Source organism: Magallana gigas, chromosome 5 (assembly GCF_963853765.1).
Source record: "Magallana gigas chromosome 5, xbMagGiga1.1, whole genome shotgun sequence".
NCBI lineage: Eukaryota > Metazoa > Mollusca > Bivalvia > Ostreida > Ostreidae > Magallana > Magallana gigas.
Genome location: NC_088857.1, coordinates 51,592,016 through 51,616,875, shown reverse-complemented (window position 1 = coordinate 51,616,875; position 24,860 = coordinate 51,592,016). Strand labels below are relative to the sequence as shown.

Genomic DNA, 24,860 nt, shown 5'->3' with positions numbered 1-24,860 from the left:
CTTTGAAAGAAAACAATTTACAAAGAACAAAAGTTAAGGGTTTTTTCAATTGTAATTTCTACACAAATCATAATGGCAATAGTTGAAAATCTTAAAAATATATAATTCATGGATTTTGCAAACGATACTTTATCAAAGCACTTTGATCATCTGTTGAAAATTTCTACACCCAGATAAAAAATTCACTATTACTTTTTTTTTCTTCTACACGAGTTAAGAATCGCCACACCTAGATTATATAAATTGAACAGCTGCACAAGAACTATAATTTAGATTACTTTTATGCACAACATGCTTGCACTTTTGATACTTAAAACTTATTGTTATTCCCTTAAAATTGTAATCAAATATGCAAGGTACTCTGGCAAAGAACTGATATAATCAATCATTGAATATAATTTTAATCTGGTAAATAATGTACATTTAAGCTGTAACATACCCTTGTGTATAAAATTTGTCTTCGTGATTCCTGATTTCTATATACACCAAGAAATATTATATTGCTTCAATATAAAAAAAAAAGATTCCCAAAGCACTTGAACATGCGTGGAAGAGATAAGTTGAAAGACTGCTATATAAGGAGACCCTCAGTTTGAAGTATGTCAAACCTGATAGTGATGGGTCTCATGAAGTCAGCTGTCGTGATACTGGTGTTACTGGCGGTTTATGGTATTGCAGGTCATGCTCTGGATGAAAAAAATGAAAAAGGTATGTTCAATCTTTGAAAATATAAAACTATTGACAATTGTTTATTCTAATGCGATACACAAAAGTTTTGAGAAAAATCCAAAAGACTTATTTATTTTAATAAAAACTTTACATCAGAATTTTTTTTAACATTAATTCATTTCTAATAGTTTTGATTTGTTTATGTCCAGGGTTAAAAATGCAACTCTGATTTTTTTTTTCATTTTTATATTAACAAAATTATTTGTCGCATTATGACATTTCTTTTAGACAACTTATAAATTGCATAAAAATATTAATTATGTAGGAATATGAATAATAATTAAACCCTCACATGTTCGAAAATAATTTACAATATTCCACTAGAAAGTATTTGTATATTCTAACTTTGAAGCCTGTGTTCATCAAACAAAGAATATCATATGTACACGTTTCATTCATGTTTTTTTTAACAGGAATGAATTATATTTTTCACATATTCATTCCAGTAATAAACATTTTCAATGCAGTACGAAAAACTAAACAGAATCAATTTTAATTAAAATAACGGTTACTTTGTTTGTGTTTTGGTTTTAAAATGGCGAAAGCATTCTCAAATTTCCTGGCTTGTTTTATAAGCTAATTTTGATATATATATTTTGTAATTACTACCTTTTGGTAAAAAAAACAACCTTATGCAGCCTACTTAAACATTTATTAATCTATTTTTGGACGGATTTATGCAGATATCATCCAATTGTAGACAATAGCGTACCCGGGATGGGATGCGGTTAAGGTATCATGATATAACATTGTTTGACAGGTTATAACAGGTACATGTAACGGAAACCCTTAAGGGTATCCTTTGTTTTGTGTGGAGTTCGTTGTTCATTATTTTATCTATTTCTTACCCTTTTGCAAATTTAAAAGTACAGGAGTGAAAAAACAATTGAAATTAGATAGTTTTTAGAACCTAAGAATGTATTTAAAAACTATAACAAAAGGAGACATTTAACGAGATTATTAGCCAGATTTATTTATTCATTATTTATAATTTATTATTATTATTTACCGGATTAGAAACAATGGTTTTTAAATCAACAGCAAACGCTTAAAACCAATTGTGTTTCGCTCTTTTTGAGAAGACCTTGGGGAGAGGATTTTTAAGTTTGTTCAAATGTAGGGCCAGTTTGGCTTTTGAAGAGAGGTGATTAGAAAAGAGTAAAACTGGAGTTCGATGTTTTTAAAAGAATTCTTCTCAATAACTACAGGGCCTGTTTCAACTTAATTTGACACAAATTTAAGCACCCTTGATGGAAGGGATTTTTAGGTGTGTGTGGTTTTTTTTTTTAAATAAAGAGCCAGGGCTGCATTTTACAAAAGAAATTACAACTTACGACCAAATTAATGAATGCTATTTAATCACCAACTAATCAATGAATTATTCTTATGGCTGGAAAATATAATTATGGGAATTGAAATATTTGTAAACAAATGGTTTTATGTCATTTTTGTTCTTTAAAGATCATTTTACGAGGCTGTAGATATTTACGACTTTGTCGTAAGTCCTTTTGTAAAATGCAGCCCAGATCTGCTTAAAGGGTAAAAAATTAAGAACGAGTGAAGATACATGTACAGTAAGGAAAGAGCTATGTATGATATTAGTATGATGTATGTATGATATTAGTCAAATTTGGCCTCATTAATTCGCAATTTTTTAAAGTGTTTCAGGTAAATTTAATTGTTATGTTATTTTTCAGAAGAGTTGATATAACATAATATTTTTGGCCTATTTATTGGTTTAGTGTAAACCATAGTTTATTATGAATACAACGTACAACATATATACAATGATGCATAATTAGGCAAGGATTCGGAAACAAGTAAACACTTATATTAATCCGTTTCCTTAAATATAATTTACAAATTATAAATCACTGAAGTGCCCAGGTTGGAATGTCTTTGTTTATTGGTTTCTTTACACTCACTAGCAGTATATGACATCAGAAATGATGCTTTCTTTATAATTCAATCAAAACCAGTGAAAATTTGACATTTTTCTAATATATTTTCGAATGGGAAATATAGAGCGAGTACTAGATAGATACATCTTTGGCGAAAATATTTTGGTTGTTTAAGCAATCGGTCATTGTTTTCTTCAAGAAAAAATGCTTCAAAACAATCCGTTTTATGCTAAAAATGCAAAAATGGCGGGTAAAGGTAAACTAAAATTGTTGGCATCTTAATTAAAAAGAAAGGGGGCTATTTTAGGCTCAAACCATAGGTAGTCCTTTTTCAAAAGAATTATGGCACACTCTATCTGTTTTACATCAAGACATAGAAATGAGGATTTTTAAAACATACAATAATTTGTTGTTATTTTCTTCATCGAGTCACTTTCAACCAAACTTGCATTGAAACAAAGCATCCTTGGGAAAAGGGATTTCAAGTTTATTCAAACTTGGCTTTGTGCCAAGTTTGGTCGTAATTGGTCCAGTTTAAGATGATGACAATGTGAAAAGTTTATGACTACGCCGACTACGGCGAAAACAAAGACAACGACGTTAGACAACGGACAAGTTTTGATCAAAAAAGTTCATTTTAACCTACAACCCAGGCGAGCTAACAATTCGAAGATGCAAACTGAATTTATTAGAAATTATATACCCGTTATGTTTAGCAATAGTTTTGACATGCTTCGTATTTACTGACAGTTATTCGGAAACGGGATGCAAGAAGAGTCCTGAACGAACTAAGGAAAACACATACAGCACATGTACTCAAGGTATCGACATAAGATTAAACGATAGATTTTTAAAATCTATTATGCGTGTTAAATGTAAAATACCACGTATAATAAGAGTAAAACTGTATAGACACAGAGTTAAAATCATACCATTTATAGTTATAACTGTTGCTTATCTTATTGTAAAAACGGTTACTCTAAACTACAACATTTGTTCGTTTGTGATACAAGGACGAAAGCTTCATTTGATTCATTAGCATAGTTTCTAAGAATTACTTCATAACTTAAAACTTGTATCACTTTTCTATATATTTGATTATTGTTAGCACATTTAAACTACACATCAATGTTACTTTGCAAACATTTTCATAACAAAGGTCTTGAAATTTAGTCGAATAGTCTGAATAACGAGATAAAGCAAATGTTGCTTTTTTTTATAACGGGAAAGAATGTTGATAAATTTTTAATAGATGGAAAGCTATCTTATTTGAGGTTAAGCCATTTCAGGGTATCACTCTACAGCAAATGTGAACAGAATGAAATAGATATCGTGACGCTTAAAGTCGGGATAAGAATACTTGACACATATGTGTGTTATATCTACATATCAGATAAAACGTTTCGTGATCGATATAAAAAGAAATATTAGTTTAAAAAAATCAGTGAAGGTGTAATTTCTGAGAAAGGCATGCAATACGGAGATAAGGATATAGATCCTTAACGTTTAAAAAAGTAATGCCTGCCTGTCAGTGTCGGATATTGCATCGCGTGACAAAATTAATGATAAGACACGTTTCTCAAAACTGAACTTTGAAATTGAACACAAGAAGAAGAAATAGGAAAATGATCTCGTTTGCTTTCAGTAATATTGTAGGCTATCTAAAGTTTTGACCAACGAGAAAAAAAATCACGCGATTTCATGCAAGAGACTAATTACACAGAGATTTGATATTTTTTGTTGGTCTTTTTGAGAGGGGGGGGGGGGGTAGTGATCCTTTGATTTTTACTTATACGAAATAAAAGTTATTTGGAAATTAAGATTTTTATTTCTTTTAAACATGTATCAATTAAGTGATCAGAATACCCGGATATGTCAGTCAAATCGATAATATGAGCATCTGAAAAGATTAAGCATTGACGCAAAATCATTGTTCACAAAATTAGCACTTCTCTTTCATAGCAAAAACCAGCTAATTCTCAAAAAGACAATACGAAGGCAGGCATTGACTTTGATTTGATTGCCCGCGCCCTAAAGCAACTACAGAAAACCCCACACATCATTGAAAACAAGGAAGAGGATCAACATGAACCAGAGGGAGGAGAAAGACTCATTCAGGAAACACTGAAGGTATGGAAGAATAAAGGTTTGATATTTGATAAAGGTTTGTGGAGGTTAACATCTCTAATACAGATCCCTCGATTTTACTGAAATATTAGCATTCAGAATAAGACGGGAAAAATATGGAAGAGAAGTTAACGGGGGTATTAATAATAAAAAAAATATGTTACTCTTGTCGATTATCATTTAATATTAAATATTTATGCAATCAAAAATCCATATCTTATTTCACGTTAAGGTAACTTCATACTCGTAAATCTCTCTGAAAAATTTGAAAAACAGAACTGATTTCAATTTAATAGACTTAAATTTTATTAATGATTAGAACAAATATAAATGTCATCACATTTTTTGAGCAATCTTAAGCAATCTTGAGCAATTTTAAACTAACGCATAATTTAGCATCAGAAAACCGTACTTTTTTGTTAAAAGTAAAATATGTGTAGGCAGAAACTTGTTTATCTTTTTTAATTTTATTGTCAACTGTGTCCGAAAAGTAAAACTACAAACAAATTTTAAAAATTGATTTGTGGATAAGAAAAATTATAGCATTTAGATATACAACTGAGGGAAAAGTCAGAAAAAGAGTTATTTCCCCTCAACATAGATAAAATGTATTTTAAAAAAATAGAAATTTAGGATAAAATCAAGCTGCGAAATTATCAAGAACTTAACAGTAATTCTAGTTACTTCCATGTGATTTAATTCACATAAAATATATAAAACTGCACAAATTTTAAAGAATTCAAAGTTTAAAATTTAAGTTTAACCTCACAGAACACCGGATCTACTTTAACTCTGGTTATTACATCAATATGTGAAATTTATTAAATTATATTTTCAGGGTAATGTTGATCCCGACTCGAATATGGTTAATCTGTTGGAAAGCATGTTTGTTGATGAGGGTTCGAAACACAACCAACATGTAAGTAATACATGTACATGTAGATACACAAATTCTTTAAGTCCTAACATTGTTCCATCGTATTATGCATTCAGTTAACGAACATATATAACGAAAATCATAAGAAATGTTACATATAGTACGGTCCATAAACGGACACAGAAACATAAAGGCAACAAAATGTCTCTCACATGTACTTGTAGCTAATACATTCAACAAATTCAACAATAGATACGTGTAACTCTTTGTATATATTTATGTTTGATATCAATATATCAGTTCTACTAAAAACTTGGCCTAGCAATATCTGCTAGTTTCATATTTTTAACTTACTAGCAGTGTCATTTTCAAAAGGGATTGCATGTAAGTTATTTTTCTTCAGTTAAAATATCTTTATTAGGATGACTTCAAGCATGATCTCTAACATTTGTTATGCTTCAGCCGGATGGTATCGACAAAATCGCCTCAAAAAAAGGAAAGGTATTTGGTGACAACCATGACGGTCATCGCTTGACTCAACAGCAGGTTGAGGAGCTGAATCAGATGGTAAGTTAATGTCAGTAAAAAAAAAACAAATCAGATGGTCAGTCATTGTCAGTAAATCAACCAATTAGTGGTGAATATTATCAATTATTCAACCAATCAGAAGGTGGGTTAATGTCAATAAATCAACCAACTAAATGTTCAAACAATGTCAGTAAATCAACCAGTCCGATGGTGAGTCACAATGCAGAATCAAAAGGACAGGAAAATAAAATGAATTGACTTAATCACATGTTCAAGTCACTGAAAGAATGTAAACAAAAATATATATTAGTCAAAATTTTAACACCAAGGCATGATTAAGAATTACGAATAAATTATAAATAAACGAAGAACTGCAAAACATCTGCTCCTCACCGTGTTCACATGAATGAATAAAAACCTTTCTTGAAGATCATTCCATGTGATTACAAGACCTCTCTCTAATTCTATGTGTGGCTGAGGAAGTTCTATCAATCTCCTGTTTAACTTGCCCCATGCATGTGTTTAAAGTGTGCAGTGTAGTTGAGCGCTAGTTGTTAGGTTTCAATCCATAAGTAAGTTACCTTAATGTAGCGGTCTTGTTGACTTGTCGTTACATGACGTTTTGGCCTTCGAGGAAGTTTGTCAACACTTCCGGCTGCACTGAATTTCCGAATTTCCAGACAAGTCAGAATAATTCTGTGGTCTTTGTATAAACTCTAGCGACCATTAATAACTATTATGAATTTCAATTAGCTCCTTCTTTGTTTACGACAGTATTTGTAAAGGTTTTCAGTAAATAAGGCAAATTTTGTGAAAGGAAAAAAAACTATCTTGAACTGCGCTCTGCTTAGACCATGCCGACTGCTCTTTTTCGTTCTTGAACAGATATACACCGTGTTTTACTCGATTGATTTTGTTTTTTGAAAGCATCCAAAGGCAGGGAACCGATTGAATCGAGCATTTTAAAAACAACCCGAAAAAACATTTCGAACTCGCACTCCATGTTTTTCAACAAAACGACAATGGTGGAGTTTATACTTTGCTCGGTTATACCATTACCGTTTTGTTAAAAAACATTGAGTGCAAGTTCGAAATGTTTTAATAACTATTATGAAATAATAAAAGTGGGGCGTTAAAAATTATGCCCAGTATATTCAGAGTCAATAACTCAATCAAATAAGTATACAGTCACTGTCGAAAATTAATCATTAATATTGTAAGTTTATATAACTAGGACATACAATCTGAAGGTTTTTTGTGTGTGTCTGTTTTCACTAATTTTATGCATTCGTACAGTTGTTTACCCTAAGAAGCGAACTATGTAAAACTTAAACAATGTGTGCGGTGTTTATGAGAGCAAGCTCTTAAACATCTTTTACAAATTACAGAATGGTGACAGAAAAAGAAATTTCTTAAAGAGTGTCCCTCTTTGGAGTGATAATATCATTCCGTACACCATTGACAGCAGTTTGTGTAATATGTCTTTTCTTTTTGTCGAAAGTAATAAAGACTTCTTTTTGTTCATTTTCACTGAAAACATTATATAATTATTATATAGTACTTTTAAACAGAGACATTATGTCATAAAAAGTGACAACGTTACATTTGTATTAAATGTTATTTAATTTTTGTTCATTCAAGGTTTTGCATATATTTGTTTCGGATATTTTTAGCTAATGACCAAAAGTCTGTGGATGTTATCGATAAAGCAATCAAACAGTTTTCCGATTACACCTGTTTAAAATGGGTTCCTAAAGATTCCGCAGAGGCTGCACAAGCTTCCTATTCAACGTACATTGAATTCTTTTCTGGCAGGTACGTAATCGGTTCGGTCCTTAAAGAAATATCATTGTTTATCTGACTTTGCTCTTTCATTGGTAAAAACATTTTCTTGTTATGAGTTAAAAAGGCGTTGGTCTTTGTGATGCCCTGCGTTTTGTTACAGTGGATGCTGGTCCTATGTTGGCAGAGTGTTCTACGGAAAACAACAAATCAGCTTAAAAAATCCTGGCTGTATTTCGGTAAAGTGGTAAACATATATACAAATTTAAAGGTTCGACAACGCATTGCGTCATAGTTAAAGAGACAGTACAGCTGAAAACATATTTATGAATAACTTAAGATTTACCTATTGTATCGTTAGAAAAAAAAGAAAAAAACATTGATTGTTATATAGTTGAAATTCATAAAAATCCCTTTCACATACTTAATTAACGTAATAATGAGCTTCCGGAAATTTAAGGGTCATACAAACCGGAATGATCTTATATCTTTTATTTGTACCACGTAGACTTTGATTGACAGTAATTGACACGTGCTGAAAACTACAAGATCTTCGTCCGACTACGGTCATCATGGTACACGAGCAATCGCAACTTCTCGGGCCTTTCCGGTAAGCTCGGAAAAACATCTCGAATGTATTAACACTACCGGATGTTAGAATTTTATACAAAATGGAGTCGCTTCCCATGAAAATAAGTATCGGCTAGAAAGCCTTATAAGTCGCTTCTGTGTTATATTTTAGGGTAAATCATTTACTTTAATGAAATCTAGCTTACATCTCAGCAGATCGAAAAATGTGTTGTATTTATATCCAGTTTTATAAAAAGGGGGGGGGGGGTTCATGGACGCCTAGGTAATACATTCGAGGTGTTTTTCCGAGCCTGCCGGAAAGGCCCGAGAAGTTGCGATTGGGTACACGAGGTTAAAGGGACTCTCTAAACGAAGCATATCGTCACGTACTTGATAATTTATAAATGGTTTACCAATTTTGGTTCATTTTAAAATAAATAGACATAAATATGTCAAATAACTCCTCAAGGGGCCTTATTTACACAAATGAATTTAGGCTGTAGCAACTCTTATGATAAACACGATAAACACAATCATGCTTACAAAATAATAATTGTGGTTATTTTTAAAAAGTTTGAACAATTATCCCCCGAGAATTAGAAAAAATAAATTTAATTAACAAACATGTCCAGGACATGCAAATGTTTTGTTTACAGTACATACGCATGCGTAATAGTATAGAAGGCTGAACCCCGTAACACGATGCGATGTAATTATGTGATAGGTTATACGTGATTATTAATCTTAATGAAATAATCAGATTTATTTCATGAAGAACTTTGTAATTTTCTGAAAGTTTATACATTCATGAGAAAAACAAAAACACCGAACCCGATCGGATAATTTTTTGAAACCGGTTTTTTATAAGATGCGCCGTACTGTCTCTCAAAGATATTTATAATTTATTGTTTCAATCTTAATTTGACTCGAACATTTTCATATTTGTATTTTATATTTAACTTTTATACTTTAAAGTATTTATTGTTTCGATTGCCAATAAATAACATAATCATGTCAGTTGTCTAGTAACAAGCCACAACAGAGCAGAGTTAAATACGACATAAACATTTAATAGCAGTTAAATTATCAAAACAGGATTAAATTTAAATTTACAGCAAAAAGTAACTGTCCATGAGTCTATAAAGGTGTTATGGGACAACTCCAAATTGTGACATGCTTCCTACTGAAAAAAAAATCAATAATAATTTTATAATTTTTTTACCTTTCCCAAACTAGTTACCCAACGGCGTAGCGCAATGGGTTAGAGCGTTTTGTAAATCCTTCAGTTCGAATTCTGCTGAAACTTTTGTAACTTGTCCCATTCCAAAAAAAAGTTGAACATGTTTTTGGTCAAATATTGCAGATTTGAAAAATTCTAAACTAGTGAAAGTTTTTTCATTATCATGTCTTTTATCGACCGGTGTACTGTACCATTTTAACACTTAAATGTACCTGGTATAATTTTGAAGGTTTCAACAGCTGTTCATGAAATGGCACATGCCATTGGTCAAGAACACGAACAGTCAAGAGACGATCGAGATAATTACGTCACCATGTTGTGGAGCAACATTGCTGGAGGAGAAAATAACATCAACATGGAGAAGACCAACACCTATGACAATAATCCTTACGACTATGAGTCCGTACTCCAGTATAGTTTGACTGTATGTCTGTTCGTCTCTTTTTCTCGTTTATTTAAGATCTTTCGTCTTTAGCGGAGGACCTTACATTATCTTTTAAATGTTTCCCGTTCTTCATTATCATTATAGTCTTCCGTAACTAACGGAACATGTACTTTCAATTTATACACAATGAACTTTTTTTTCAAATATCTTTTTTATCATAAATACTTTGTTAACTCTTATATAAAATAAGAAGAGCTTTGATTTAACATCAAGACCTAGAAACAGTAACCGGCGATTCAAATTAGAGGACCAAAGGACTTTGACGCTTTTGATCTATAGCAGTTTACCGATTTTGTTATTTGTTACAGAAGCAAAAACGTTCATCTTTCAGTTGTTTGCCTTTGGAATATAATAGTTTCCTCATATAAAATTAAAATATTTAAAGGAGCTAAAAGACAAAATCTTTCATGCATCAAAAAGTAGAACCGTTTTGGAATGCAATATAGAAGACCTTAGTACTAATGTAATAATTTAATTGTCATTATAAAAAAATCGTTAATTCGCCCCGAAAGAGATTAAGGATATACCCCTAAAGAATACAAACATCCATACTACTATATTAAAATAATAGACTCGAATGTTGGGGCTTTAATACCGAGAAATCGGAAGAGTACTGTCTTTTGTTTTATTTATTTTAAACATCATTGGTACTTGAAGATTACCAATTCGTTTTTTTTTCTCAAACAAGCTTCGCTTACCAATAAATAACAAAAACTCCTTTAAAAAATCCGGAAGTCATCTCGATTATTTGGATTTTACAATTTTGCGCATGCGCATTACATTCACGCTAAATCATCACGGGGGATCTTTAATTATGTTTCCACAATATTCCATTTGCATTGATAAACTCAGAAACGATAATACAAATGCGTGTAAATTTTCATTGAAAACTTGCTAATACATATTCTGTTCATCAAAGAAAATACGGGAGATAACTCTTATTTATAAATCTTATAAATCCCGAGAGTTCTAAATGTCAGAACATTATAAGTAAATTTTAAGCAAGGAAAAAACGTTGGTGAAAAAGTGTTGAAGTCTTCATTAATATGAATTAAATTTTTAGATGAAATGAATAATTTGATTGTTGTTTTCAATGCAGCTTCATTAATTTTTTCCAAAATCGTTTCGGAGCGATTCTGCAATTCTTTTGCTACATTACCGGTATATGGGAGGCATTTTAACTGTGGTGAAGGCCTGTCCAGAGACACAGTTAGATTATTCTAACTAAGCAGAGTGTAGTGAAATTAATAGTTTTATTGTAGGCTCGGTTATGTAAATGTCAACAATAGGGTGTGTCGATGTATCTATTTCGTAAATGTCCAATATCATATGCATTGCAAACCCGTGCTCGCACGGGTCAAAGTCTAAGTCTATTTAAACAAAATGAGTTTTAAAATAACACGTCTTTTTGAGTTTTTCTTTGTTATTATAAATAGGCGTCAGCACCGCAAGTTATGAGCCCAAAGAGATATATCCTCCTTAATTCATATCTCATAAATAGTTAATATAATTATTACGCAATAAAGAAGAGAAAATAATTATTTAAGTTGTGATGCTCTAAATAATAAGCTTTGATCTGGTGTTAAATAATATAAAAATTAAGGAAAGGGTCGAAACGTCAACTTTTTAATCCTACATGGGCATATCTAGAATGGGAGATCTATTTTTTTTTAAACTATAGATGACAGCTGAGATGTAACAATTCTTATACAACTTTTTCAAAAATATGACTTTAAGAAAAATAAATAATTGTTCAGAATTGTATTTGTTTCCAATCGAAATCATACGGAAGACCTTCAATTTGATCGCAACGAGATCCGACGAGTTTTTATTCTAATCGAGAAAACTAGCCTAAAAAAGCAGCAGCGTTTAAAGACTAATTATTGAGGGAGTAGAGTTATGTTAAATCCTTTTTTTAATCGTTTAATTCCCTCATTTCAGTTAGAAAATATATAACATGCACTAGTATGTCAGAGTCTCGAGCCCATATTGGCTTTTCTCTTTTATTTTTTGTTGCTATATACTGATTTACACTAGCGATAACTTTAACTCACCTTATATGTATATATAATAAAACAAATTAAAGATTCAAAAAGAGAGTAGGTATATGTTTTTAAATAATTTTTAATGTCTGCTCAAAAAGTAGCAACTTTTTTTTCAAAATAGAAAAATGAAATGCTCTCTACTTTTATACTTACTATGTACCAACACAGAAAGTAACAACAAAATTGATGCAAGTATCAAAAGAACGACTCCAATTATTTGTTTTTCATAACAAAATAAAAAAAAACGTTGATTTGAAAATAAAGATCGAGTTTTCTGCATCACACAAAACATCTGGAAAAAGCTAGGTACCCATGTATATCTCATACGTGTATCAGTTATAAAAATATCCTTTAACTTAAAGTGTGGAAAAATATTTCAAAAAATATAATTTGAAATAAGAAAAAAATGAACCATTTAAATAAATTGAATACAACACTTGTATTACAACTAATTGCAAACATTATTTAAAATTAGATGCATCCAAATACAAATATGAATACATACTCAAAACGGAATGAAAAAAATTGAAACATTTTTTGGATTCATTCTAATTAGTTGCGGTCAATTTTCATGGATTGTGCGTTTTTTCTTCTTCCTTGGGTTGTAATTTCGTGGATGCAGAGATTTTAAGTTTCAGTTAGAAAACTAACTCCTCAAAACATGTTTTCATCGAGGATGTAAATTCAGTTGGGGGGAGGCTACCAACGAATACCAAGATAATTCTAAAGATTCCACAGTATGTGTTTTAGTTGATTTCTTTTTGCTTTAAAAAAAAAATTTTAAAAAGCAAAGAAAGACAAAACCAGTTATTTAACGATACATTTAATTTTTTGTTATATTTATGATAACATTTTCACAATTGGTCTCCTTCAACCACATGATCTTTCTGAGTAAAGCTGAGTTATAAGATAAAGTGTGCTGATGAACTAGACGTTCTACACAAACGCACAGCTACTTTTTACGTTCATATCATATAACTGACCGCCTTCTGACAGCCGGTAATAAAAATGAATTGCTCAATCAATGTCATCTATCAATGAACATTTTCACTGTTTCACAATTTCAGTCATCTAGCTCCAACGGACAACCTACCATTGAGTTCAAAGACCGGCGCCTGGAATTCCTGGCTGATTCTGCCACTGGGCTCATGTTTTACGATATACAGGATATTATTGATGGTTACGACTGTACAGGTAATAGAATTATAACCCATGTTTCCTACTTATTTGTGGGGGGGTTTTTTTGGTCGTTGATTGTCTGTATGTCTAACATAATTACATGAAAAAAAGTTGATATATACATAACAATTACGATTGAACAAACTAAAACAAATATGACTAGAATAATTAATTGACAAATATCGCCGTAGAATGTTAATCATAAGACTGTTGTATGCCCCTAGTTATTTTTTTTGGGTCAGTTTTTGACGATTTTTAATAAAAAATCACACACTTGTGAAAGAGGTACAATTGAAATCGATGATGGGTCAACTCTTAGATTTCTTCATTGGCACATTATCACTTTTCATTCAGAAAATTTCGTAAGAACGAAAACAGATTTCTTTCGAAGATTTATGACGGACATTGTTGACATCTTTTCACTATTCGGAACTCCCACGGAATACTTAGCATAATTTTCATCAGTATCATCAGGGTACTTTGAAGTCTATTGCAATGCAATGCAAAATCTCCACAGACTTTCATTTTTAACCGTGTAATATTGAAATCTGACAAGCTAGAGGGGGTGTTTCAAAGAAGAAATCTTGGGATTTTTTTTAAACTATATATATATTGAATGAACATCGTTTGAACTCTGAGGTTTTTATGAATATCAAATAATTTAAGAAAATGTGCTGCATCAAATATCCACCCCACACAGCAAAAATAAGCAGACATAAAAATTAAAAACTGAAATTCTTATAATTATGTTATACACGCAGACATCAGATACTAGTATCAGATATATGGTTGACGGTTTGTAGTAATTTTTTCATGGTTACTTTGTTCATATGTCAATTTTCATATAAAAAATATAATTATTAAGAGAATCTTAAAATGAAAATAGCAAATGAAAAAATTGAAATTGAGTATAAAATGACAAGAAAAATAAGTGACTATGCGTTACCATCCAATTAAAATGTATATATAGGATTGATTTTTAAAGAGACAACAATGCTTATTACACGAATTAATCAACAACGATTTCCTTATCAATAAAGGAAGAAATTGAATGTGCATGTGTTACATGTATTACTTAACCGCAGTTTATTTCGTTAAACATTGAAATATCTAGACATCTTTTTCTTATAGATAAAATCAATGAAGGAATGAAGAATCATATTTAATAAATATTCAACAATACGACATTAACTCCAAATAATAGGAACAATTACTAAGCGTGATTAAGTGACTGTTATATTTAACTTAAAAGTTACAACAACGTTTCTGATTCTGGGATAAGTTAGACAGTCTATATAAAATATCTTGTTGAAAAACATTTTTATATGCTTTGATTTACATGTAATACAAGCTGGTAAAAAAAAATTGGAAAAATAGGGAAAAAATCCATTGAAGTGGACAATTTTATCGAAAATAAAAAATTTATAGAAAATTCCAGCTTTTTTTTATTTAGATTTTTATTGATATATAAAATCCTTTTCCAATCTTCCAAAATAATTAAAACTAAACAAACTTTATTAAAAATATTACCATGCCTTAACGAAACACAATTTCCATCAGCTTATACTTATCAATAATAAGAATGGTTTAATGTCACATGTATTTTTTAAGCGTAAATTGTTTTAATATTATCGATGTCCGCTTTGTAAAACGCGAAATTTCTTATTGCATAAAAATTCCCTGGGGCTAACTATCTTCTTTTGATTATCTACTTTGCTTTCTGATATGTTGTCAAACATACATATGTAGTTCGCCGTTCTTGTAGGCTGTTTGGTAGGCTGAATTAAATTCCATCTTTGTACTTTAATTAAAAGTATCAATAGTATTGAGATTTTTTCAGCACCCTGCCGGGGTACCGACGGAAACACCCCTCTGAAGCAGTGTCAGAACGGGGGCTTTGTACTTCACACCTGTAACTGCCACTGTCCAGATGGACTCACGGGGGATCTGTGTCAATCCGTCGCTACTGATCCAGGTAAAAACTGTCTCTGTATCATTTCATTTTGAATATGTTCTTTATCAGCCAAAAATAGTTATATGTTAAGAGTTAGTTAAAATGATTTTTCAACTAAGTAGTACGTAAGAGATATTGTTAGTCGTTATAACAAGAAAAGAAGTCGCACGTAGGTGGTAATAAGATGAACAAATAACATACATTAAGTTGTACGAGATACTAAGTATTTTTAACGTAATACTAAGTCGTTATAATGAGACAAATAAAGTCCTTACAAACAGAGATATATAGCAGGTTCCAGTATATGTTCTACCAAACCTCTCTCTTTACTCCCTATTAAAATTCTTACAGCAGTGAAGGAGAAACTTCAAGAGTACTGCAGAACAATATACTTCAGAATTGGCGTAAATCAGATGTAGATATAAAAAAAACTCTAAAGAATTATTAGAAATCTTGAAGTCACGAAATCTTACCAAAATCAATAGCATCAAAACCTACGGTTTTTCAACGCTTTATACAGCCATTCCCCATGACAAATTAAAATCTAGGCTTTTTGATATCATCGACAATTGTTTCTTCAATAAAAATGGAATCGTAAAAATGCTTACTTTGCCAATGGAAATCTAAACAATTATTTTGTAAAAACCATTCTGATTGCACACAATGCTCTGAAGTTGACATTAAAAAGATGCTCGAGTTTCTGATAGACAACATCTTTGTAGTTTTTGGAAATCAAATCTTCCAACAATCTGTAGGAATTCCCATGGGTATCAATTGTGCCCCGTTGTTAGCAGACCTATTTTTGTATTCTTATGAAGCAGATTTATTCAAAAACTTGTTCGTGGAAAAAAATCACTCGATGTGGCCTTCTAGTCAACATTCAGGTACATCGACGACGTATTATCAATTAAAAATTGTTATTTCCATACTTACGTCGACTCGATATATCCCTGTGAACTTGAAATAAGAGATACCACAGATTCTGCGTCATCTGTTTCATATTTGAATATTTTACTGGAAATGGACATTGATGGAAACCTAACACCAAAACTTTATGATAATCGCGATGACTTCAATTTTTCTATAGTCATCTTTCTTACTTATGTAGCTGCATACCTTTATCACCTGCACATGGTGTTTTTGCTTCTCAGTTAATTCAATACGCAAGGGAAAGCTCTTCGTATGAACAGTTTCAAAGGCAAGGCAATCTTGTGAAAAACAAGTTGATCAAACAGGACTATTAACAGTCTCGCTTGAAGTCATTTTTTCGTAAATTCTATGGTCGATACAACGACCTTGTCAGCAAATACAATCTTCCGCTGGGTCGCATGCTGACTGACGTTTTTCATACTAATTGTTAGACCATAATTAATTATCTAATTGTCTACGGACTTTTCAGTTTTTTCCCTATTTCCGACAAATATCACACGGCGGGTGTGACCGGTCAGCAGAGGATGCTCATTCCTCCTTGGCACCTGATCATACCTTTATCTTTTTGGAGGTCCGTGTGCTCTGCTTTGAATTTGTATTTCGTTTTATGGGTTATTTTTAGATGAATATTGGTTATTGTTATATTTTCATATATTACACATTAGCGATCATATATTGTACGTACAATATAATTAAATCGTAATAACGAGATAGGAAGTCTGCATTAGGTTAAAATTATGAAACATAATTGACTGTCTCAGAGAGGGATTCAGTTAACAGACTATATGATACTATTTATGTGAAAACTCACGTTTTCCACACGCATTACGTTGATAAAAAAACCTATGATCTAGGAAACTTTTAAGTCAAATGGCTGAATCGTAGACTGAATTTGTTGGGGACTATTAATAAATATAAAGAACTTTCATCACATTTAAATGAGTTTCACAAAGTCTGCCTCTTTGATTTTTCTGTCTTTTAAAATACTTTATCTGTTTTAATTGAACGTACATATTCAAGTTTTTATTCTTATTCATTCAAAATATTTCCTGCAATAAGCAGAATGTGGTCCGGGAATTATAACATTAGCTGATGAAGAATCCAGGACCATAACGTCACCAAACTTCATCAATGGTGGTCCCTACCCAACCGGCAAAAAGTGTGTCTGGTTGGTGAAGGTAAATTTTTCATAATAATTTATGTTAATGGTCTTACCGTTGGGACGAGTGCAGATTTTGATTCAACAGAAACAGTACAGTTTGAATTTTGTAAAAGAGACTGAGGTTAAAATTAATTTGAAACGCACACAGTATGATACGCCCGTATGCAATTGCAAACTCATATCGTGAGCCAAATTAACTTAAACCGTTTACATTATGACGTCATGTTTTATACGTATGCAAGTTTTCTCTTCGGAAATAGCCGAAGAAAGGTACGTGAATAATGTCAATGCTAATCAATTACAAATGTTAATGCATTGAATTTTTTTTTACCCAGTATCAAATTGATCGGTTCTTTCATGTTTAAGACTTTGTTTTCTATTTAACAATAAGTCATACGTGAAATTGGTCTAAGCACTGTTGAAACTTATCTGGTTTGCAAAGTCAATTATTTTCATTTAGATTACTTTTGGTGAGATTTTGAACGGTTTTTAATCGAGTTTAGGGGCAGTAAACATTGAAAAGCGCCATTTATCAAATAATCGAGATACTAGGCGAACAAGCTGGGTGCTAATATGGCGCACTCATGGAAATGAAGAAAATGTTTTAGCGTTTAGTACCATTGATTCATCTTTTATTTTCACAGATTTTCTTAAATATACATGTACGTGTTGCCATTTAAGTGGCCCACTACATGTATCTCTCAAATCAGCGGAAATTACCTGATTATGATAGCTTAAACTTAAGACGTCAAATAGACCAAACAATATGCAATTTTCGTTCAAAATCATGATTTTCAAAAATTCAATTCAACAATATGAACAAAAGCCCAAGGCGGATTTAAACTCGTGAGATTGGGTTCTTAACCCAGATACTTTAACCAATGAATTATGATGATATTCAACCAAAGTGATTGATACAAACAATTCATCTTTTGACGTAGTGTTCTAAAAGTGTTTTAAATTAATATAATAAGTAAACAAAACGACCGTTGGATTGAGCGCATATTATTTGGTTTAAACAGGGACAATACAGTTTGGTCTTTGTAAAAGCCACAATAAAGTAGAATCCGCCTGACTACTCAAATCACAACTCAAATTAAACATGACGTCGCATGCCCAATCTTTATTATGACGTCATGTTTACGTAACAATGCTCGTCTCCGGAAATAGTCTCGTTCAACCAGATGCTCGGCTGTCTCTGTAAATGAAAGAATTATTTCAAAAGTAAGCCGAAGAAGGATAGATGATTCCGATAATTTTTTATTTCTTTTTTCAATACTCTTTGCTAGCGCTAGAAACTACGTCATGTTTAATGGAATACGCATGCTCGACTTCATTGTAAGGCATTCTGGAAATGCTACTAAGATAAAATGTACTTTGTCAATTTCTTTTTATAATATTTGTTTTGTTGTCTAACCTTTACATACTGCATCAGCCAAAAAGTAACATTTTAGCTTAGGTCTCATTATGCCACGAATGTAGCGATCAGTTATTTTTAAAATTATAATAAATATCTAGCTTTCCACAACCACCTTCCTGGATCTTACCGTCAAGTTCGGAAAACAACCTCAGGTATGTTTTCCGAGCTTGCAGGAAAGGCCCGAGAAAATACAATTGCTTCAGAGCAGTACCATTATTTTTACTGATCTCTTATTTTTCACCTTAAAATTGAAATTAAATAATTATAGCACACATTGCCGATGTGAAGCCCACTCTAGATTCACCATTCTGAATGAGACCCCCCCACACAAAATTCCAAAGAACCGCTGTGTCTTCTTATTAACAGTAAATAAATTTAGAAAATTAAACCAACGGTTTAATCTGTGAGTTTTGATGGCTACAGCGCTAGCTCACCCACCTATTTTAAAGAAAAGCTTGTCATTCTTTTTTACGTTGATGTATTAAATGTTTGCTTCTTTATTCAGAATCTAAAAAATCAGTTCTTTGATGTTAATTTAATTATTTTCCATCTAATAATTTAATATAAGATATACGTGAAACTAGTCGTATTTCCTAATTAAAGCACTGTTGAAAGTTATAACACATACAATTATTTTCATTTTAATTATTCTAGATTGAAACCTTGGGAAGTTTTTAAACATCGACAATTGCAAGCACCAGTCATTTAATGATCGAGTTATCTTTGTTGAACAGAATTGCTGCCAATATTGCGGCCCCCATAGGTTGTAGGTTTGTTAGCTCCTAGTACCCCTGATTCAACTTTCATTTTTCACTAATTCTCTTAAATATACGTGTAACCATTACGCCTCGCTTAGCCCGGCTCTCGTTACGCTCAGTATTTTTTATTTTTTTTATTTTAGAAACAAATATACCTGATCTGAAATCTATATCTTTATGATTTTGTAACATAGCACCATAAAACTGTCATAATCTCGTAGGTGAATGCAGGCAAATTCGTTGAATTGACCATTGAGGACATGGAGCTGACTGCCGCAAACTCAGCTTGCGACCATTGGCTAGAGATACAATACAACTTAATAGGTCAAACAGGACCTAGGTAAACTTAGCTCAATATACTATAAATGAATAAATTTAAAATAAAAGTATTTTGAATTTCTGAAAGTAACATGTTTTAAATTCATTTCATTGTTAAAACACAACTCCTTTAATGACTAATAAATTATTTAGTTAACAACAAAGATGAACACACTGTCATAAAAAAAATGTAAAAAATATATTGTTTTAAACAGGATGTGTCAAATTTCAAATCAAACTTATTTTCTATATTTGTTTTTATGAAAACAGAATTTTTTTAATGTGTTTTTTTCTTATTTGCATCATGCGATTTTTTTTACACAGTTCTTCATGCATATGTTAATTAACATGTTAAAAGACTCTGTATTTGCTAGGTAGAAAAAAGTGGGGGTCAAACAAAAGTGCAACTCCCAAACAATCTAAACCCCTTCCCTTTTGATATTATTTAGGATTAAGGTACATTGTAACTTGATAATTATAAGGAATTTTTTTTTCTTATTCAGTTATTGACCTTAAGGTGGAATAACACACCCGGAAAAAGTCCCTTATCTTAACAGTAAATTGTTTGTTTATGAATGATATAACGATAAATTAACTGTTGTCAAATAAAAAAAATTGTCAAATAAGCGAAACATTTGTGTTATTCAACCTTAATTAAAAATTTATACAATGCCTTAAGGTTAATTAAAGGTACAATTATTTTTCATGATTCAGATACATTTTCATAGTGAAACGGTGTCAATGTTTGTGAGCTGCAGAATAAAATGATAAACATATTTTTAATCAAAAAGATATGATAAAATATTTCAGACGGTGTGGAAAGGTGAACAAGGAGACGTATGTTACCTCTGATTATGGGAATCCCACTTTAATGTTGCTGACGTTTGACAGTGCGTTCGCGTCCACGGCCACGGCGGGAAAAGGCTTCAACCTGACCGTTTCATCTGTAGGAGAAGGTAACCATGCGTTACTTAAAGATACGACAATAAGTGAATCCAGGTACAACCAAGACCAATGAGTTTACCCTACTATCGTCAAAACATCCCTTTGTCTTCAACATTTCAGTTAATTGTTTGATCAAATGTCAATAGGTGTTGTATCAGTAAGAATAATTCAAACGTACAGGGTATATCACCTAATGCAAAAATATTAGGCACGAGATTGATCGCATAAATGTTAAATCAAAAGGCAAAAGAAAAGACTCTGGATCAGTCAAGTAAAAATTAATTACATGAACTGCTTATCTAAAGTAACTTTTTTCATTTATTTAGGTTTTTTTTTCTCCATGAGACATATAGAAGTGACGTCATGTTAAAAATACGATATAGAATAACTATGAACTTCTTAATTATTACTGAAGGTACCTTTATTAGGTTGTAAAGAGATACCCTGTGTGCATGGTAAATGCAGTGATGTGGGAGACAGTGATTTCATGTGCTCCTGTGAAAGCGGATTTTCTGGAAAATACTGCGACACATATTCAGGTAAATTTCAATGATGACATTTAATCTAAAAACAGCATTCGGACATTGCCTTATTAGTATAAATATTCTCATTTCCATTTTAAATTCATAAAACAGGATACAAATCATATCTTATCTAATTATTATTATATTGAAATTTATACCTTACCTTCATTTTTATTTTTCCCTTCATTTTACTGACTTAAGTGTATATTCCTCATTAAATGCGAGAAATAAATATCCAAGTAAAATCGCGAGAAGCATCTTTCGTGGATTTTAAAATCTCGCCAATGTTTTTTGAGAGTTTACAGCAACAAGACATAAGGAAAAAATTCTGCGTTTCTGATTTTATATTCTTGCGATTGGATACAAAACAGCGGGATCACGAAATAAATATTTGTGTAATATAAGGAGTTTACAGTAGTCCATAGATCGACATGTCTTAACATTGTCTTATTCACTTGCCATTTTAAAGAAAGTCATTTTTGTAGAGACTGGTGATACGTTGTGCGATTTTGAAGGATCAGAATGTATATTTGACAACCCTGCAAAAAATGCTTTTGACTGGATAACAGCAACGGTAATTATGACACGGCTGGAGAGAGGCTATTGAAGTTAAGAATATACCGAACACTTTCTACAATATAAGAACGAAGAAAAGATTTTATTATTCATTAATTTTTGTAATAAAAAAAAACACCCCGCCCATCCAATGTTTATAAATATTTTGTCTCTGAAACTCATTTTTAGAATTTGTTGAGTCTTTTGATTGTTCGGTTTCATTATATCTTTTTAATGATTTCTGAAGTTCAAAGCGGATATCTATTTCCCTTCTTGTCATCGTCCTAAGATTATTGTTTCACTATTTCATCTACTTCACTAGGGCGAAACGCCATCCTACCAGACCGGTCCTTCTGATGCCAAAACCGGAAGTCATTATTTATACGTCGAGACATCATATCCTGTCCCCACTGGAGCTAAATTTCAGTATGAATCACCCTATATATCAGGTAAATTGTATATTTTTTACCTTTTCGATTGGTTGCTTGACATTTTTTACGATTTGTAAGCAGAAAATATACATTTGCTTATTTTAGAAGGGATCTATTTGTGAGGGTCACTACTGGAATGTTAATATATTTGATTTTCGTGTTCCTTGTAATTTCTTGTGTTATGATGTACGTTATAAATCATACATTCTTATGAACCCAAAGTTATCAACATAAAAGTTACAAAACCACATTTGATTTTACGTTATGTTTTAGCTGGTGCAAAATGTCTGTCCTTCTGGTACCACATGTATGGCAGCGATATGGGAACCCTCAGTGTGTTACGTAACGAAACTCAGCTCTGGGCCAAAACAGGAGACCAAGGGGATACCTGGCATTGGGCTGAAATTGAAATAGGCACATCGACGAAAAATTACAAGGTAAACCAACAGCTTTTCCTGTTTAAAATTTGGAAATATTTTGAAACATGTGTTATGTTAGCGACGTCATTTTTTCAACAAACCAATAATTAACCATTACATGTACACTCAATACACTTGTAAATGAAGAGTAAACTTTTTTTTTATCAAAACCATCGATAAAACAACTTTTCAGCTTTATTTTTTTATTTATTATGTTAATTTTTTGAAAACTTATTAACTGATCACACATTTATTTAGGTCATTTTTCTACGTTAATATATCTATTTATCGGTTTCAATGACATTTTTGCATGGAAATTGGTTCAATTTCAATATCTTTAGAGATTTAATTAAGGAAAAACGTTATTGTCTTTAGAACAAAAGCCTAGATTATAACGTGTTTTCTTTATTAATCAAATAAAAAAAAAACGTATATTTAAACAGAATAAAAATACTCATAAATTAAGGTTAATGATTTCCTGATTAAAATATTTTTGGTAACTTTTCACTTTTTAGATATTCATATTATTAAAGATAATGATAATAAAACCATAATATGTAGGAATTTACGACAGAATTATTATTTTTCTTTGTCGTTCATATAAAGCTTAAGTCAAGTATTTATCAAGAAATAAAGAGTTATTCAACCTTCTTTGACCTGCAATGTAATGTCAAATAAAATTGCACCTTACATGTACAGGTGACATTTGAGGCAATAAAAGGAAAAGGATACGAAAGTGACATAGCGATCGACGAAGTCCTGTTGACATCGAGTTGTAGTAAGATTACTATATTACCTCAAAAAGTTTTATCACTAGTTAACAGTCTATTTAAAATAGTAAACAAATGTTTTTAAAAATCCTCAAAATAGCATTTGTTTTCCAAATGACAAAAACATATATAATAATCAAAAGTCTTTTTCAAATGACAAAAACATATATGGTAATAAAAAGAGGAAACAATGTTTATTTAGTACCAACGAGTCCATTTACAACAATTTATGTTGCTGTATGTGCTTAGAATTAATGAATTGGCAAAAAAGTGCATAATTCGTTTCTTGTCCATATCTTTCTTATGGAGAGACTTTGGAAGGGGGGTGAAAAGGCCCGGGCTTGATTTTCAAGCACATGTGTAACTTCGAGGTAAACAAAGTCTCACGCCTTGCTGGATGCACGTGTGTATTTTGCTAGAAAATTGTAAATGAAGCGTTGTTTAAAAAGATATCAAGAGGATTTTTTCCAGAAGTTCGTTTTGAATTTTTAATCTGTATGTAAAGTTGTGCAATTTTGGTAAGAATATATAGTAAAATTTAATACTATAGTGACACCTGCATTCCAGTTATGTTTGCCATCATAAGGATACAAATATCTTCATGCATAAACATTTAAGTTGAAATAATATGGAATTTAAAGAATAGAAATCGGTTTGTACATGTATACTCATGTTGCAGAGGCAATTTAAAAAAAAATAGAGCAGTTGATATTTATAGAAAATGGACGGTTAAATAGATACATCCATCATTTTCTATAAAAGCGAATTTTTTTAGTGATTATTTTTTTTTAGCTGGGGGTGGGGGGGGGGGCATTAATTGTGATCTTGCTCACAGTACCTCTAGTTTATCAGATGGATAATTTGAAATTATTTGATGAAATATGATGTCAAATTTAAAAGTAACAGTTCATCTGTTTCGTTTCCTTTTCAGCATTTTAAACAACAGAAGCAGACATCGCAACAAAAACCGCCTGTTAGTTTAAGTTTTCTAACCCATACAGTTGTATGAATTTGGACACAGATGTGTTGCGTGAGACATATACTTGCTAGTTGTATCTTTTTTTTAATAATTGTTCTAATCTTCTTATAATAATATACGCTTAGTCTATCATTTCTGCAGTTTGATGTCTTTTAGATAAAATTCTAATAAAATGTGAGACATTTTTACTTGTATCTATTGATGTTTTTCTTTTATCTGTTCTGATCTGTCTGTATATTTTTTTAATTATAAATAAATACTTTTTATGATCA

The 24,860-nt window shown here is 31.4% G+C and overlaps 1 protein-coding gene across 2 annotated transcripts; it reads left to right on the top strand.

Moving 5' to 3' along the window:
- The first annotated feature begins 561 nt into the window (after positions 1 to 561).
- On the top strand, positions 562 to 24,860 carry LOC117681556 (blastula protease 10-like). 2 transcript variants are annotated; one of them, XM_066086298.1, is made up of 20 exons: positions 562 to 708; positions 3,381 to 3,451; positions 4,593 to 4,760; positions 5,596 to 5,676; positions 6,097 to 6,201; positions 7,551 to 7,635; positions 7,836 to 7,977; positions 8,108 to 8,183; positions 9,984 to 10,178; positions 13,312 to 13,438; positions 15,264 to 15,398; positions 17,370 to 17,485; positions 19,869 to 19,987; positions 20,776 to 20,921; positions 21,339 to 21,449; positions 21,920 to 22,008; positions 22,312 to 22,438; positions 22,694 to 22,857; positions 23,539 to 23,617; positions 24,541 to 24,860. In XM_066086298.1, the coding sequence occupies exons 1-20, from the start codon at positions 600 to 602 to the stop codon at positions 24,546 to 24,548; spliced, it is 2,253 nt and encodes a 750-aa protein (XP_065942370.1). In that variant the 5' UTR covers positions 562 to 599; the 3' UTR covers positions 24,549 to 24,860. The 2 variants fall into 2 exon arrangements, with proteins under 2 accessions (XP_065942370.1, XP_065942369.1); XM_066086297.1 differs by having other exon boundaries at positions 17,367 to 17,485.